The sequence below is a fragment of the Strigops habroptila genome, chromosome 1 (genome assembly GCF_004027225.2).
Source record: "Strigops habroptila isolate Jane chromosome 1, bStrHab1.2.pri, whole genome shotgun sequence".
Lineage (NCBI taxonomy): Eukaryota > Metazoa > Chordata > Aves > Psittaciformes > Psittacidae > Strigops > Strigops habroptila.
This window is the reverse complement of record NC_044277.2, coordinates 120,738,822-120,754,585: the sequence shown is the minus strand read 5'-3', so window position 1 is coordinate 120,754,585 and position 15,764 is coordinate 120,738,822. Positions and strand designations below refer to the sequence as shown.

The following is a 15,764-nucleotide window of genomic DNA, read 5'->3' as shown; positions in this document are numbered from 1 at the left end:
TTGTATACGTGAGCTATCAGACTAAGGAGGAGTTCACATACCAAAAAAAAAAAAAAAAGCTCTGCTGAGCACATGGCAGCAGGAAAAATATTGTAGGCCACTGATTTTCCTGGGTCAGCATGGCAGTGAATAGCTTCTGCAGCTACTAACATTGCTTTTATTTCTCAACACTGAAAAAGATGAACACCCTACTAAGAACTTAATTCATAGAATCATAGAATGGTTTGGGTTGGAAAGGACCTTAAGATCATCTAGTTCCAACCCTCCTGCCATGGGCAGGGATGCCTCCCACTAGAACATGTTGCCCAAGGCTCTGTCCAACCTGGCCTTGAACACCACCAGGGATGGAGTATTCACAACTGCCTTGGGCAACCCATTCCAGTGCCTCACCACCCTCACTGTAAAGAACTTCTTCCTTATATCTAACCTGAACTTCCCCCTGTTTGAACCCATTACCCCTTGTCCTATCGCTACAGTCCCTAACGATGAATCCCTCCCCAGCATCCTTGTAGGCCCCCTGCAGATACTGGAAGGCTGCTGTGAGGTCTCCATGCAGCCTTCTCTTCTCCAGGCTGAACAGCTATACTTTCTCAGCCTGTCTTCATACAGGAGGTGCTCCAGTCCCCTTATCATCTTTGTGGCCCTCCTCTGGACTTGCTCCAAGAGCTCCGTGTCCTTTTTATGTTGAGGACACCAGAACTGCACGCAGTACTCCAAGTGGGGTCTCACAAGAGCAGAATTAAAGGGGCAGGATCACCTCCTTTGACCTGCTGGTCACATTCCTTTTGATGCAGCCCAGGACATGGTTGGTTTCTGGGCTGTGAGCACATTAATCCATGTTAAGTAACTATCTTAGGAGAGCCCAAACACAAATTCCAGCTGTTACTTGGAAGTGGTGACAATGCACTATGTGCTCTCTCAGTGGCCTTGCCTACGTCATTTATCACTAAGTTTTCAGCAGCATTCACTCTTACTTTTGGTTATTAAGTTACTGCCAATATTTCACATTTAAATTACCTATAATACTGAAGTCTGAATTTTCAAATTTGTTAAGGAGAATTGCCATACCTGAAAAGAACAAAAAAGTACTAGCAGGACTGTGACTCAACTGGCATTGAAGTAGAAAGCTTTGATGGAAAAGAGATAAAAAAATTCTAGAATATATAGAGAAAGAGGTATAAGGCAATGAGAATTTATTTAGGCCTTAATATCATCAAGTTGACATTGTTTTATGCATGTAAAATCTATTTTGTTTAAATAAACTAGTCTTATCCTGCAATCTCCTTTTATTATCCGTTCCAAATAAACAGCAAAGGATGTCAACTGACTCAGAACCTTGATTACTGTGGATGGGATCCTGCAAATATATGGTTGTCAGGGATATTGTGACACACAGCAGATGAGGCATCATACATGTAGAATTTCTCAGGACAGCTAAGAAGTAGACAGAAATCATTTTCTTTCAATCCTTTCATGAGAAGAAGATTTAAATATAGTCATATGTCCGTTACTAGTGTGGCTTGGAAGAAGAAGGAAAAAGGCAATAAAGTCTAAGTACAAAGAAGATGGAAGAGACAGACCTACCAAGGAAGTCACATGAATATTTCTTGCCTCACAACCAGAAGATTGCCCAGCACAGCCAAGAACAAGAAGCTATTGATCCAATACGTAGCATACTGTGTTTTGTTACTCTATTTAATCTACCAATAAATTAGTATATCTCATCTATCCCAAGAACATAAACAGCGGGATGTACACATAAGCATACTTCATCAAAATAATAATAGCTTGCATTCAGACTCCACGTATCTGGAATGCTTATATTCTCTCATCTGATCAAAGGAAACATCCAACACAATAATATACATGTACAAGTGAGAGAAGTAAGCCTGGAAATTCATCTTCATTGAGCAATGCTTCTCTGATAGCTAAAACACTTGCCTGCAGATTGGAACAGAGCTTTGTATGTCAGCGTTTTGGCCAGATCCTCATAAGTCATTGCTGTGGATATGAACTCAGACCAAGTTCTGCTCCATCCATTTTCAAAGGAAAATTAAGCAAAAGACACATATATATTAACGAGTAACATGAACTCTTTTTTTATCCAGTGTCTGTAGAAGAGGGCAGGGAAGCAGTGTAAGCAGTTTCACAGTTGACAACCATTTTTCTTCTTTGAAAATAGTAGACACTTTCTGAAAAAGTAAATGGATGCACCACCACTGAACATGCAAAGCAGAAGAACGCACAACTAAACACATCAATGGCTGGGGCAAAAAATTCCAAACCATAACAGAAAGGTTCTCAAATTTTGGTCTCCTAAAGCCCAGGTTTATCCCCCAATGTTAAAAACAATTTGTGTTCTGAATGAGTAAAAAGTCACTGCCAAGTAAATCTCAAAACCTTCTGCATGTTCTCAGGTTTTGTTTCAAAGCCTTGAAACTGGATACAACAGAGCAGCCATTCTGCAGTCAGTTTTTCTTGGTGACTTTCCTGCCACTTCTCAATTACTTACTAGCTCACACTGTGGTCACCTAGACCTCACGTCTTCCAGAACTCAAGTTTCTTTCACATGCAACACAGCAAGGAAGTGACAGGAATCCCTAGTCATCCTATAAATACTGGTAATTCTCTAGAAATTAAGGAAGGCTGTCCAAAGGTTGGGGTTTTTTAAGACTCCGGAAGCTACACAGACCAGCATTTTTACAGACCAATGAAAGGCACATCTGTCCCACAGCTGATCCAGTAAGAAACTGCCACACTCCAGCAGAATGGCAGTATTTGCTGTCTTATATCCATGGTCTTCATTTTCAGACTCGCCTGAACCACATTTGCTAACAGTATTATCAGTTCTCATCTAGAGGAAACAATTATTCCCTTTAAGCAGCTGAGAATGACTTAGTGACATCCATCTGAACAGACCCATTTCTCAAGATACCTGAACTACCTTTCTACACATTTGGCAAAGTAACTTACACCACCAAATGAAGATTTTCTGACCCAGTTCCCTAGTATTATTTAGAAACTACTTTGACACCTATATTTCTGTTTGTTTTCTCAGTTCAGTTTAGGGCTTTTTATTTTTCTGGCATTACTTCTTACATCTCTTTCCCAACAGCCTTGTTACATGTCACCACTGATAGCCACACACTACCCGCTTGTCCCAGCATTGGGCAGATGAGAACTGCATCAAAGTCATCATATACCCTAAGTCAAACCCAATTTCTCAGTACTAGTAACAGCCCCAGCCCAAAGGTATTCAGGCCATTTATAAATATTACCCATAACCACTCTTCTGGAAATTCTCTATCACAACATACCACACATCACAACATAAAGCAGTTCAGCAGTCTCCAGTCTCCTGGTTTTTAAATATAAACAAAGTCATCAAAAAGCAGACAGCTCAGCCATGGCTTGTAATGATTTTTCTGTATCTAGATCAATAAAGCCATTACAATGGCTTGTAATGATTTTACTGTATCTAGATCAATCTCCCCTGAAGGAGAGACAACAAGCAGTCTTCCAAAATCCTCTGTATCACATGCTTTTCCCCAAGTCTGTCACACACCAAACCCAGCTTTTAAGTCTTCCAGGAATGAAATAATCAATGTTTACTGCAAGATCCTACAAAAAGTAACACAGACTGTCATGAGGGCTAGATTTCTCCTCCATCTCCCATAATGCAGATCCTTTCCTGTAGGAGAAGGAAGGTAAATATATAGTTCCATATCTATACTTCCTATATGCACTTCTCTCTCAAGCTACTTACTATAAATAAAGCTAAAAAAAAAAAAGCACAAGTTTTATTTAGTGTATTTCATGCTTCCTGCATTACTGCATTCAAATGCTTCTTGTTCATTCTTTACAGAGGTCTACTTTTTTCCAACTACACCCTTCCCTTTAACTCTTCAAATTCAAGATATTCTCTAAACATACAAGTTCTGTTTCAGAGATCGATGTCGTTTAAACCAAGACATTTTTCATGGCAATATCCCACAGAGGGAGTAGCTTTTAGGGGTGGGGGAGGGACAGGGAAGGGAGAAGAACGAGAGAGAGAGACTGTGAGAGCAAGCACATTACAGAATTAAGTAGTAACTTGGCAAAACTCCCTCCCCTTTCACACACTTCCACTTGAAAGACACAGAAGTCATTCCATGAGTGAAATAAATGCAATTTGGCTTCTGCAAAGCTGGAGACTCAGAACATGGTAAGAATAGATGACTATTCAGGATTTTGCTGAGGTCAGAGTATTCGTAACACCTCCAAACAGATTCTCCTATATTCCCAAGAACTTGCATTCCCGCTTTTCCATCAGAAGAGATTCTTGTCTCTATGCCTCAGCCAGCTCACATGCTTTTTCGCCAAGCATCTAGGTGCCTAGTGTCAGCCAGTTTCAAAGTTACTAGGTGTCATCAATATTAGGTATACAGCAGGCATGATCACATTATCCTAATTTCCTAAGGACAGTGGTCTTTAAAAAAAAAAGGTGCTCTTGATATTGGACAAAATTAGCACTACAATACAGCTAAACAACAGCAATACTCACCACGTAAGAATCAATAATCACAGCATTTCTTATTAAGTCTAAGATTATTCCATTTTGATTTCATTAGATATTGATATTAATATATTTAGCCTGCATATATATGACTGAAGGTGTTAAACCATGATTTAAGTTCTTAGAGAAACCACTAACCACAGAATGACAAGAACCAACAGCTCGAGACTGACTGACAATAATTTAGAAATAAACCATAACAGCAAGCAGTTATCCAAAGGAACAGGTTACCAGCCTTACAATGAGGTTAGTCACACCATTAACACTGGCTGTCATTCCAACAAATATGCTGCATTCAGCCACATGTTACTGGCCTTGGTCACATTCATTTAAGTGAAAATGAAAATAGTTCCATCATTGTAAGATAGAGATGACACTTGTTACACTAACAGTCCAAAGACATCAAGGCAATCCTGCATAGCTGGAAGTTATTAATCTAAACATTGACAAACTAGTGGAACAGAAATAAAATGTTCCCTCAAGGGCCAAATGTTTGTTTGTAGACGACTCTTTGCATGTAGCACTACTCCTCAGAGGTGTTTATCTTCTATCTTGCTATCCAGAGTAGATAATCAGTTATTTGCCTAAAAGAATGAAACAGATGCTTTCTGTGCCACAATCTACACTCAGAGAATGAAATTTAGGTTGCTCTGAAAAGGAGGGCAACTCTTTTTTTTTTTTATTTTTTCCTTCTTGTTTTTTTACAGTTTTCCCTGTTAGAGAGAAGGTAACGACATTTAAGGACACAAGGAGAAGATGCCTTACTCTCTCCCACTCATGTAAACTCACTGTGAAAACAGCGAACAGCCTCCCCCCAGGCATGATATTTCAAGATAGATGAAGCCAATCCACAAAACACCAAAAACACGGAGAATCTCCCTGCTGATTCCAATAGCTACCAGACCAGGCCCATGTTCCAGTTCCCACAATGCGACCAGTGTGACAAAAGGAAAAAAAGTCCACTATTACTTTGCTGCTTTGAATTAAAGACTAGACAAAAGGTGGTCTGTATCCTGCTCCTTTACTTTGCATGAATGTCTGGAAGATGTCATCTTAGGAAGGTAAATAGGCCACCAGTGAATTTAAATGGATTAGTTCCAGTGTTCTCATGGACCTAAATAAAGACCATCAGCATCTACAGAAGAGTTTTTTCATTCAACATTTAATCTAAGCAACACAACAGCACATACAAACAAGTGACAATTCCTACACTAATCCTTCACACTCTGATCTTATGGGCAGGACTACATAAGCACTTCTAGAACAACTAGAAGTATTTTCTGACATGCACCTTACTCACAGGCTCTACTGTTCATGACTCTTTTGGTCCTAAGTTACTGGAGAAATTAATTTCATAACCCAGAGAAAGCAATTCTATGATACAGTGGTCTGACATGTTTAATATCTTAATTTTTAGTAGTTCCTCTTCAGAAGAAAGACTTCCTGCAGTGTTGTACATTTCTCAGCTACTGTGTGCAAGGTAAAGCAGGTAGAATAAGATCCACTAAACAGTTCAATTTCCTCCCTCGATTCTTGGGAGACAAACAAGTAAGTATCTCATGTAGCTCCTACAATGCACAGATTAACCTGACAACTGAGTAAGCTGCGAACCCAGATCCTGCAGCTTTAGAAGGGTCATCTTCCTCTTCAGCCCACTTCCCCTCCCCTCTCAGAGATTTCAGGTCCCAGCTCACCAGCTTCTGCTACTGGTGTTCTGGTCGCAACTTGAAAGGCTAAACCACAAGGAGTCCTCTTCTACCAAGGTGTCAGGAGCATAGAGTCCTCCTCTGAAAGTTCACTGCTACTTGTTCGAGCTCCACTTCACAGGCCAACCTCCCTCCAGTAAAGGGGAAACACACGTTGGGAAGAGATACACAGCATCCTTCAGCACCATGAGAGGAGTATCTTTTTACTAACTGTACAGGGAAAGCATGCTGCTTGTTAAATACAAGTCTCTGTTTCAATAGTTGACTACATCATTTTCCATAATAGAAGACCTACAAAGTTGAAGTAAAACAGTGTTTGGACAACTACCTCCTCTCTCTCTGTCTCATCTGATATTCCCACTTACTATAATCATAACTCTCTTCCTAACTGCATCCCTGGTATAGCAATACTACATATACTAGCCAGAAGACTACATCCTTTCCTATCATGGTATGGTCTTACTAGTGGTTTTCAGGATAGCCTTCTGAGGCCAAAAATTGTGCCCACTCCTGCTCACAGAGACTGTCTCCCTTAGAAGTTTGTGTCATTACAATCAGCTATGCTATTGTTAATAAAGTCTGTTTTATCTTCTGATTTGAAGGATGTTTGAAAAGAAAGGAATTAAGTGATACATAGTACAGCCCATTCTCTGATTCACATTAGGCTAGATAATCACCAAGGACTGTTGTGTTGAGCTTGAAGAGATAACAAGGACAACATAAAATCTCAGAACACTTTTATTTCTTACAATAAATGTCATCTAAACCTATGGAACCGATTGATGCTAATGTTACATCAAGCTCTTCCCTATCTATGGGAGCTAGAAGAAAATTCTTTTGTGTACCCTTCCCACTAGCCTTCTCTTACTGCAGTAGCTCACATCAACAACCTGCCAGATTCCATTAAAAACATATGCAGAAGATTATTTTTTCTCCCAACCCCCTGAATTTAAATACAAATTTGTTCAAGTTGTCTCCTGTTCAAACAGAAAGCCAGGTTTAAAGAAAATACATACAGCCTGTACCTAAATAATCTTGGGTAAGGGAAGGGGACAGAAAAATTGCCATCTTCATAAGACAGCACTTTTAATAGATCGTTTCAAATTCTGTATCAAATTTAATACAAGGTACTTACTGGGTAGGTTATAGCAAAGATATACCACTGCAGCCTTCAGAAGAAAGCAGTGAACAAAAATAGACCAGATTTGTAAAACAAGTATTCAGAGTCTACCGACCATGTATCAGCAGAGTGTAACTTTCAGGGAGGAATCAAATGCCACCAGTGTAACAAGAGAAACACAATAGTCAGGAACACTGCGTGATCTGACAAGAGCTCCTGAAAACAGAGGCTGACTCCAGGACCTTCATTCCAGAACTGAGAGGGGTCAAGCCGAGTTACCGCTCTCTGAAACACTCATCAGAAAAGCACAAAACATTTTTATATTTAATTATATACATATTCAGTTTATATATATATATATAAACTGAATACGAGCAGAGGGGTGTAAAATTCAGTGTGATCTGTTTAGAAAGAGATGAAGTCTGATTAGATCCAGAATCAAGGACATTACATCATAATTTATTTATTCTAGAATCTGGCATTACACAGCAGTTATCTCAGTGTAATCAGCCAAGAATTTAAGCTTACAGCATGCAATGAAGAAGGAAACAGAAATGCCAGAAGTGTAACATCAACACATGAAAATACTACCATTTGCTTCCAGCTATGGTGCCACAGGGAAGCACAAGGCAAGCATTGACTACAGTATGAGAGGTCATCACACCAAGACCTACACCTCTTCCTGCATAAACTCGCACTGACCTGGCCCTCTCAAAGCAATAAGTGAAAGCAAGCACAAATTGTGAGCAGTGTATTTTAGAAATTAACACACATATCATATCAGAGATAGGTCAGGAACCCAAACTGATTACACTGAATAACCAAGTATCAGTTTTACCAATACAGCTAGCTGCCATTTTTGTGGTGGTGGTGGTTGGGTATTTTTATTTCACAAGAAGAATATCTCCCAGTTGACACATCCAGCAAGAAGCCAATGCAACAGCACTTCAGATTAGGTGTTCTCTCAAGAGTGATGCATTTTCACTGTCTGTTATGGTACAGGCCTACAATTATGAGAATTACCATGGGTAAAGTTCTATGAAGTATTTTCTCTGCATACAACATTTCTCTGCATGGAACGTTTTTAAACAACCACTTTTCATAAAACATGCAGCTTTATTAGATTCAAAAAAAACCCAAATAGCAAGCATTCCATTCAGAGCCTTCGACCAACAGATTCATCTGGTAGTCATTTGGAAAATGAAAATATGTTCAAGCAATATGCATGTATTAACACATATGCACATTGTAACATTACTATTTATGGGTTTCTTTTAGCACTAGTGAGAAATACTAAGGCACACCCGGACTACATAAGGTACAAAGATATTTAACCTACCTCATCAAAGCTGCTATCTTCTTTCTTCAAGGCTTTAAAATAAAAGGAAAAAAGAAATAGTTATCTGTAGTGCATTTCAATGTGCATGAAGTAACTAGCACCATAAAAAAACCAGCAGCATTTTTCTGTTATAACAGGAAAGAACAGGCTGGCATGAATAACAATTTTAAACTCAAAATCTGAATCTGTAAATTGAATGTAAGACTGCACAGTGTGTTTCTAAGAAAGTAAATTTACATATTTATGAAAAATATTATCCTCTCAGGTTAAAGAAATAAGAGATCGCAAGGGGTTTTTTTATAGTGAGCATGAAACCACTTTATGGAGAGCCTGACTGAACTTCAAAAAGGAAAAGTATAATAAACACCCAACCATGTATTCAGCTTGTCAAGTACTAAACTTTTATGAAACAGTATGCATTGTAGCGTGCTTTTTTCTTTTTATTTTTTCTTTCCTTTTTTTTCCTACAATATGACTTACACTAAAGCAGAAGAGATTTTTTAACTTTCTTACACTGTTAACTAGCAATTAGTTAACAAACAAGGAAGAGGAAAACAGTGCAGAAATCTCATGAAGTGGTAAAGCAAGAAAATAAAGACATGAATAGTTCTGAAGCAAAGATTAAGCTGATGAAAATTTTTCTGTTAGGATACTGGGTATCTTTATTGAAATGTAAAGAAAATTAATTTTTCCAGATCTCCATTGAACTGTGTCAGGCTGGTTCCTTTTCTCTGTACACCACAACCAGACCAACCAGGGGCTGTACTGCACACCATGACCTGAAAGTGCTCTTCGTTTACTTCTCGTGAAGAGCTAGAATAAGACAAACCATTGCATTGATGATTGCACTGTTTCTTTTGAGTTTAAATCATGAAGGTTTGCAATTTGAGGTCATGTGAATGACCACAGAGTTCATGCAGCGCTGCCCCAGAAGGCTCCCTCACCATCACTTAAGCAGCATAATGTTTCTTACACTTAAAACACATTTATTTCTGCAGGAGATAAATACTTAAGCACCTAGCACAGTTGCAGATTGAGACACCAGTAGTTTATTTTCTCTTTCAGATGCTGCTTCTGCCTTCAAAAAGTGCTGCAGCTCCACAATCTCTGCCACTGGCAGCAAGGCACAAATCCTGGTTCTCCGTATGCAGAAAAGCAGAGCTGGTCCAGCCTTCCTTTGCTTTCAAATCCCCTTTTCTTTGGAACACAAAACATGTTTTCCCTCAAATATTTGAGAATTACTGTTTTACAAATACTCATCTAGATTTCTTGCTCAATAGCAACACAACAAGCCCTGGGATTTTGCTGAGGAGATCTGAGGCACACGTTTTTATCATGAACTGTATTTTGATGGTTTTGAAGGCCAGGCAAAACATTTTCAGACTGCCAGTCCCAAGGACCCAGAACTATGAGTCCAGACATAAAAAAAAAATAAATGAAATGAAATGAAATGAAATGAAATGAAATGAAATGGAAATTAAATTAAATGAGAAAGACGGAAAGACAGACAGAAAGACAACCTGTGGAACCCTTTTTAAGAACACACATTTAATCTTTTCCTTTACCTTTCAGGTCACAGCAACATACATGCTATAAATTAGTATATGACACACCATGGGCATGCTGACAAGCTTTTCTCCCTTACCAAAACACAAGATTTTCACATGACCAAAACATTCCAGGAATAGCCAAACAACAGATAACGAAACAAAATTTAAAGGGTACAAGAAACAAGAAACGGGCATCTGTGATCCACTGTGTATTTCTGGCTTGTCATTAACTTCTACCTTTGACTAAAAAAGGGGTTTTTTCAGAATCTCCAAAAATAAGAATATGAGAGTTCTGGCCACTTATTTAATCAGCTTCTGTTTAATAATAACTTCACTCCAAACTAATTCACTACATAGCATCCTCTAAAGAAATCATCAAAGCAGCATATTTTATACAACAAATTGCATTGGAAACCTTTTTTTTCTCATCAAAGCAATCCTTTTCTTCTTAGAGTTAAAAAAAAAAAAAAAAGGTAACCAAAAAAAACCAACTTTGCTGAACTTTAACAAAAAAACCGAACTGTTTACAAATGAGCTTCTCATTATCTCAGGTATGCGAGCTATGTGAGTGTACATTAGAGGAGATTAGTGGAGATAACCTTTGTATTAGTGAGGAGCTAGTAACAAAGACCAGGGATGCTCAGAAGGGCCGCAGACTGCTTTCAGTGCACTGTGAGCAATCTCAGCAATGTTTTCTCTTTTTCTTTCTTTTCTTCCTTCCTTTCTTTCTTTCTATCTTGGTGTTAGTTTTTGGCTAAAGAGACTGCATAAGAAAACAGAAGTTATATGGTGATGTGAGCTAAAGAGATCTTAAATATGATTTTGGTACTTTATGAACTTCAACAGATGCATAGCCAAGAACTCTTTACATAACTAAAAGATGATGATAATTTTATAAAATTACTTATTATTAATTTTAATTACATAATTATCAAAGCATTACACTAAGAACCAAACCTAATAAAGGTTTAAATACTCAAATAAACAGTGAGTCAACCGAATCTCTAAAAGTTGGTTAACATACAGGATGATGTGTTCATTCATATGGACAACACAGTATGTACGCATGGAAATCAGAATTTTTAAACTAATTTGGATGTTTATATAGAAATGGATAGGCTGCCAGAAACCTATCTATAAAAAGAATTCTGTATATTTTTCAGATTCTTAGTAACAAAAGTTCTTTATAATGAGCTAAATTTTAAAAGGGACACTTTGAAACACCAGAAACCTTCTGCAAACCTTCTGGAAAGGGTGCCTTAGCCGCAAAGATAGATCATTTTTGTAGAACCATGAGCACATAACTTCTGCAGTAAAAAGCAACCCTGTCCATTATATCAGCTTCAGTTTAGCACCACAGGCCATATGCATTTCCTCCAACACACCACACTGCCGTATCGTCCCTTACCAGAATTGCAGATAGCACAAAGCAAATGCTCAGGACAAAGGGTCAGGGATGGACAGTTTCAAACATCACATCTTTCACTTTAGCAAAATAAACATTTCCATTTCTAGGTACTCCAACAGCTACAGGACAGATCATAATTTTGCAGGATGAGCAAGGTCTTCATCACCCTCTGCCAGTCGTTGGAAAGCATCAGTTCACAGTTAAGAAAATGGGTCAAGTCTACTTGAGGCTGCTGTTGGTACCCTACGGTCCTCTCCTATGCCCAAGAGATAACTAAGCTGGTTTTATCTAAAGATGCTGGGGAAACATTACTTAACATACTGCGGCACACTGTAAAAAAAATAAATCACCTTATAAATTCATTGCTGATACAGCCTCTCAAATAGAGAGGATTACTTTGTGGGGAGAAGGTGGCCTCAAAGGTAGTTTATTGAGTGTCAATCTGAAAACCCTAGCAAAAACAACACTGTTAGGATACATTTCCACCATTCTTATCCAACAGGCTAACATAAATGTTGGTATCAGAATAAAGGGTTCTTGCAGTATTAGAAGAATTGTATTTGGCAGCTGGGATACTGCCAGCACAGGGGGGAGGCCTAGCAGTGCCTGACCATTTCAAGAAGGACCATCAGATGTTCCGTACAGAAGGTTTGACTGGCTAATTATCCGATTTGAACACCATGTTATTCTTGTACCATTTATATGATTATGCTTATAATGCTACACTGTGTGCTTAAACTTACAAAAACACATAAATCACAGCAAAATGGGAAAAGTTAAAAGATCATCACTGTTACTTATAATAAATCACAACTGAGCAGATGACTGACAAAATTCCAGATTAGATACATATTAAATTAGTAATTTGCTAATCTCACCAAGGAACCTGCTTTCCCAAAAAGAGCTTTAAAACCGGAATGACAAATACCCAGAAAGACTTTTACTAATGAGGTTTCGGTTTTCTCTCCTTCATTTCAGTATGAGTTAAATACAGCATGTGTTTTAACTGAGGATTTCCTGGTATGCAAGTTAAAAGTTTCTTGCTTTGCTTGGGTTTATCTGTGGCTCAGGTATCAGGGAGTGGACTATGTTCAAACCTCACACTGATAAATCAGAACGTTTTTTGCTCAAAGCGCAATTACCAGAATGATGATAAAAATATTGGAGTATCTGAAGATGGAACAGTCCTACTGGTAGCAGCTGAGTTTTAATCACAAAGCAACCACCACAAACAAACAAACTGGGCATCCGACCACACTCCTACACTTCCGTGCACATGCACAAAGAACTGGAGGAGCTGGAAGACGTAACAATCCATGTACCTAAAATGAGGCCAAAGCTCCCAAGGAAATTAAAATGTTGTTTAATTTATGAAAAATGACAAAAAGAGATGATCACCCAACAGAGCCAACTAAAATGTGCAGAAATTACCAGCCAGAGGTGCCTTGCTCCCTAACAGGCACTAAGTGGGCTGTCACAGTTACAACAAAGCAGCATCCTCATTCAAAGTATTTTCTTTGTTAATGACTTCTACCATTAGTAAAACCTTTGCACGGTTCTGTGTGTCTCTCTGTGTCTACACACACACAGAGACACGTGACAGACCAAACACCTGACTGCTTTTTCTTTCTTCCTAATCAAAGAAAGTTAAATGCATTTTACAAGTTTAAGACTGATGACAGGTGAAAGTTATTCTCATACAGGGACAGAGAGATTCATAACCACGACTTGACATTTACTTCACAATTGAAACTTGGCATTTACCCTTGAAACTCCCTGGTTTACACACAGGAAGGAGCTTTTCTCAGGCTTTTCAAATCTTGAAGTAGGACAGTAAAAGATACCTGATTTCCAACATTATCCTACACTTACTTAAATTTGCAGTCCTTAAAAGCTGAAGGTGATACACTGAATACACACAACACGTGAAAAATTATAATGCCTACTACTTTAGGGCACCTCCTTGGTAAGCCTATGGAGGGAGGATGAAATGCCACACAGCCCATGGCTGCAGTACGGGCACTTCACATCCTCACACTGGGACAAAGCAGCTCTGAAAGCTGACCCACATCCGCCAGCCGGACCGACTGTAAGGAAAAACGTGCCAGTGGGATGACGGATGGGCAAGGGCTGTGAAAGGGCCCTCGCTGAGGGTCTGCGGGGTCGGGGGCTGCTGGTCCTGCTCCTGGCGTTCCAGCACTACTGCCAGCCCTCTGGTACCTCACACCTCCTCTGAGGCACCTTCTCCCCTGCTCAGCAGCGTGTTGGTGCTGTCAGTGGGACTTCAGGCTTTAAACAGTGAATTAAGCGACACAGTGTGCCAGAGACAAGCGAAACACCAGTCCGAGCAGACCAGAACTCTTTGCCATTGTTCTCAGCAGCAAATTCAACTGCAGGATAAACTGGTGTCAAAACCAAAAGCGATGCAGCGATACCGGGACACAACCCGCCCGGCAGCAGCCTGCCGGTACCACTCCCTCCAGTGCTGTGTGTCAGTGGAGGAACGAACGACTCCGCAGCTGATGACAGACAGACAGACCTCTTTTGTCTGGCCGCCCAAACCGCTGGGCCGCCGTTATCTGCTTCAGCATCTCATGCCCGAACTTAACGCGCAGCCTGGACAAAAAATATATTACCAGACCTGTGACGAAACGAAAATAGCCATTGCTTTTTGCCAGGGTTTCTCCTTGGCACTGGAGGCACGCTAGCCAACTCTCATTTCCAGTTTGTTTTCTCCAGCCTATTTTGGGCTAACTCTATCGCAGCTCGTTCAGCGCTGCCTGGGCTGCACACGCACTGCCGCGAAAGAGCTGTTCTGTCCCCGAGATTTCTTCCCAAGAAACGCTTTTTCGGGGCCGGGGCGGGCGTACCCAGCCTTGCGGCGCTCAGCCCACCGCCCCGCCGCCGCCGGGACCTCCGTCCCCGGGCGCCCGGCACCGCCGCCGGGGTGCCGGTGCGGGTCCGGGTCCCGGTGCGGGACTCACCTATTCGGCCGAAGCTCTCCGATAAAGTTCTCCGTAACTTTTTCATCCTGCTGATCTTCTCGGCGGACTGCGAGTCGATCATGTCACACATAGGGGGGGCGAACCCCCCCACTCGCTAGCCGCCACCCCGCTCCCCTGGCTCCAGGGGAGACACCCCCCGCACCGGCTCCGGGGCTCCCCCCGTACCCCGGGCAGCCGCCGGGCGCAGCGGGACAGCCCCGGTCCCACCCGCGGAACGAGCCCTATGCCGCGGCGGAGGCTCCGGCTGCGGCAGCTGCTGCTGCTCGGCTCCCCGCCGCCACCGCCCGGCTCATCGCCCCGTCCCGCCCGCCTTTCCCCGGGCTGCCCCGCAGAGCCCGACGTGGCAGGGAGGGCGCGGAGGGGAGACCAGCGCCGAGGAGAAACGGAGGACTGAAAGCAAAGTCCGGCGAGGGGTTGCGGGCACCGGCGGAGGGAGGGGAGGAGGGAGGAGGGTGCGCTAGAGAAAGGAGAAGGAGGAGCCTGGGAGGGCCGGGGAGCCCCGCGCCGCGGCCGGGGGGAGGCGGCCGGCCCTGCCCGAGCTGGCAGGCGGCGGACTGGGCCCCGCGGGCCCTGCAGCCCCAGCCGCGGCCGCCCCGCCCTTCCCCGGGCGGCTGCCGGGGTGAGGCGAGCGGCATAGGAAGCGGCGGCGGCGGGGAGAGGCGGGAGCGCTGGGGCCGGGCCGGGGGCCGCGTTTGTCTCCGGGCGCGTCCCGAGTGGTGTGGCGGTACCCCCCGGGAGCCGTTAAGACGGGGCGGCAGGGACGGTGTTTGCGGTACCACGAGCACACCGTGTCTATCCAGGGAGTCGTGCCCCATGCTATTGCATCGCGGTGTCCTGGGGATGCACTTCGTTATCTCCCGAGCCTGCAGAAGTCACCGTGTCCGGCGGCGTGGGGCCCCCTGCTCTCCCCCGGACCACGGCTTGCAAAGGCCAGTGCAAGCTGTGTGGGTTTGGTGGCGGAAGAAGGCGCCTCCGGCTCAGTTTCTGGGTGGCTGTTGTGTGGGATGGTACCCCGGTAGCTGTGGTGAGGCTGGTGGGCAAAGGGCACCTTGCTGTAAGTATGCACCCAGCCCTTCAAGTT

At 42.2% G+C, this 15,764-nt stretch overlaps 1 protein-coding gene across 1 annotated transcript in view; it reads right to left on the bottom strand.

The window, feature by feature from the left end:
* Positions 1–15,115, bottom strand: part of CDK14 (cyclin dependent kinase 14) — a 318,486-nt gene extending 303,371 nt beyond the window's left edge. The window contains exons 1-2 of the mRNA XM_030491797.1: positions 14,663–15,115; positions 8,721–8,752 (exon numbers count right to left, since the gene is read on the bottom strand). Of these exons, the coding sequence (XP_030347657.1) occupies positions 8,721–8,752; positions 14,663–14,753 (123 nt within the window). The 5' untranslated portion in view covers positions 14,754–15,115. The remainder of the gene's footprint in view (positions 1–8,720; positions 8,753–14,662) is intronic.
* Positions 15,116–15,764: the final 649 nt, after the last annotated feature.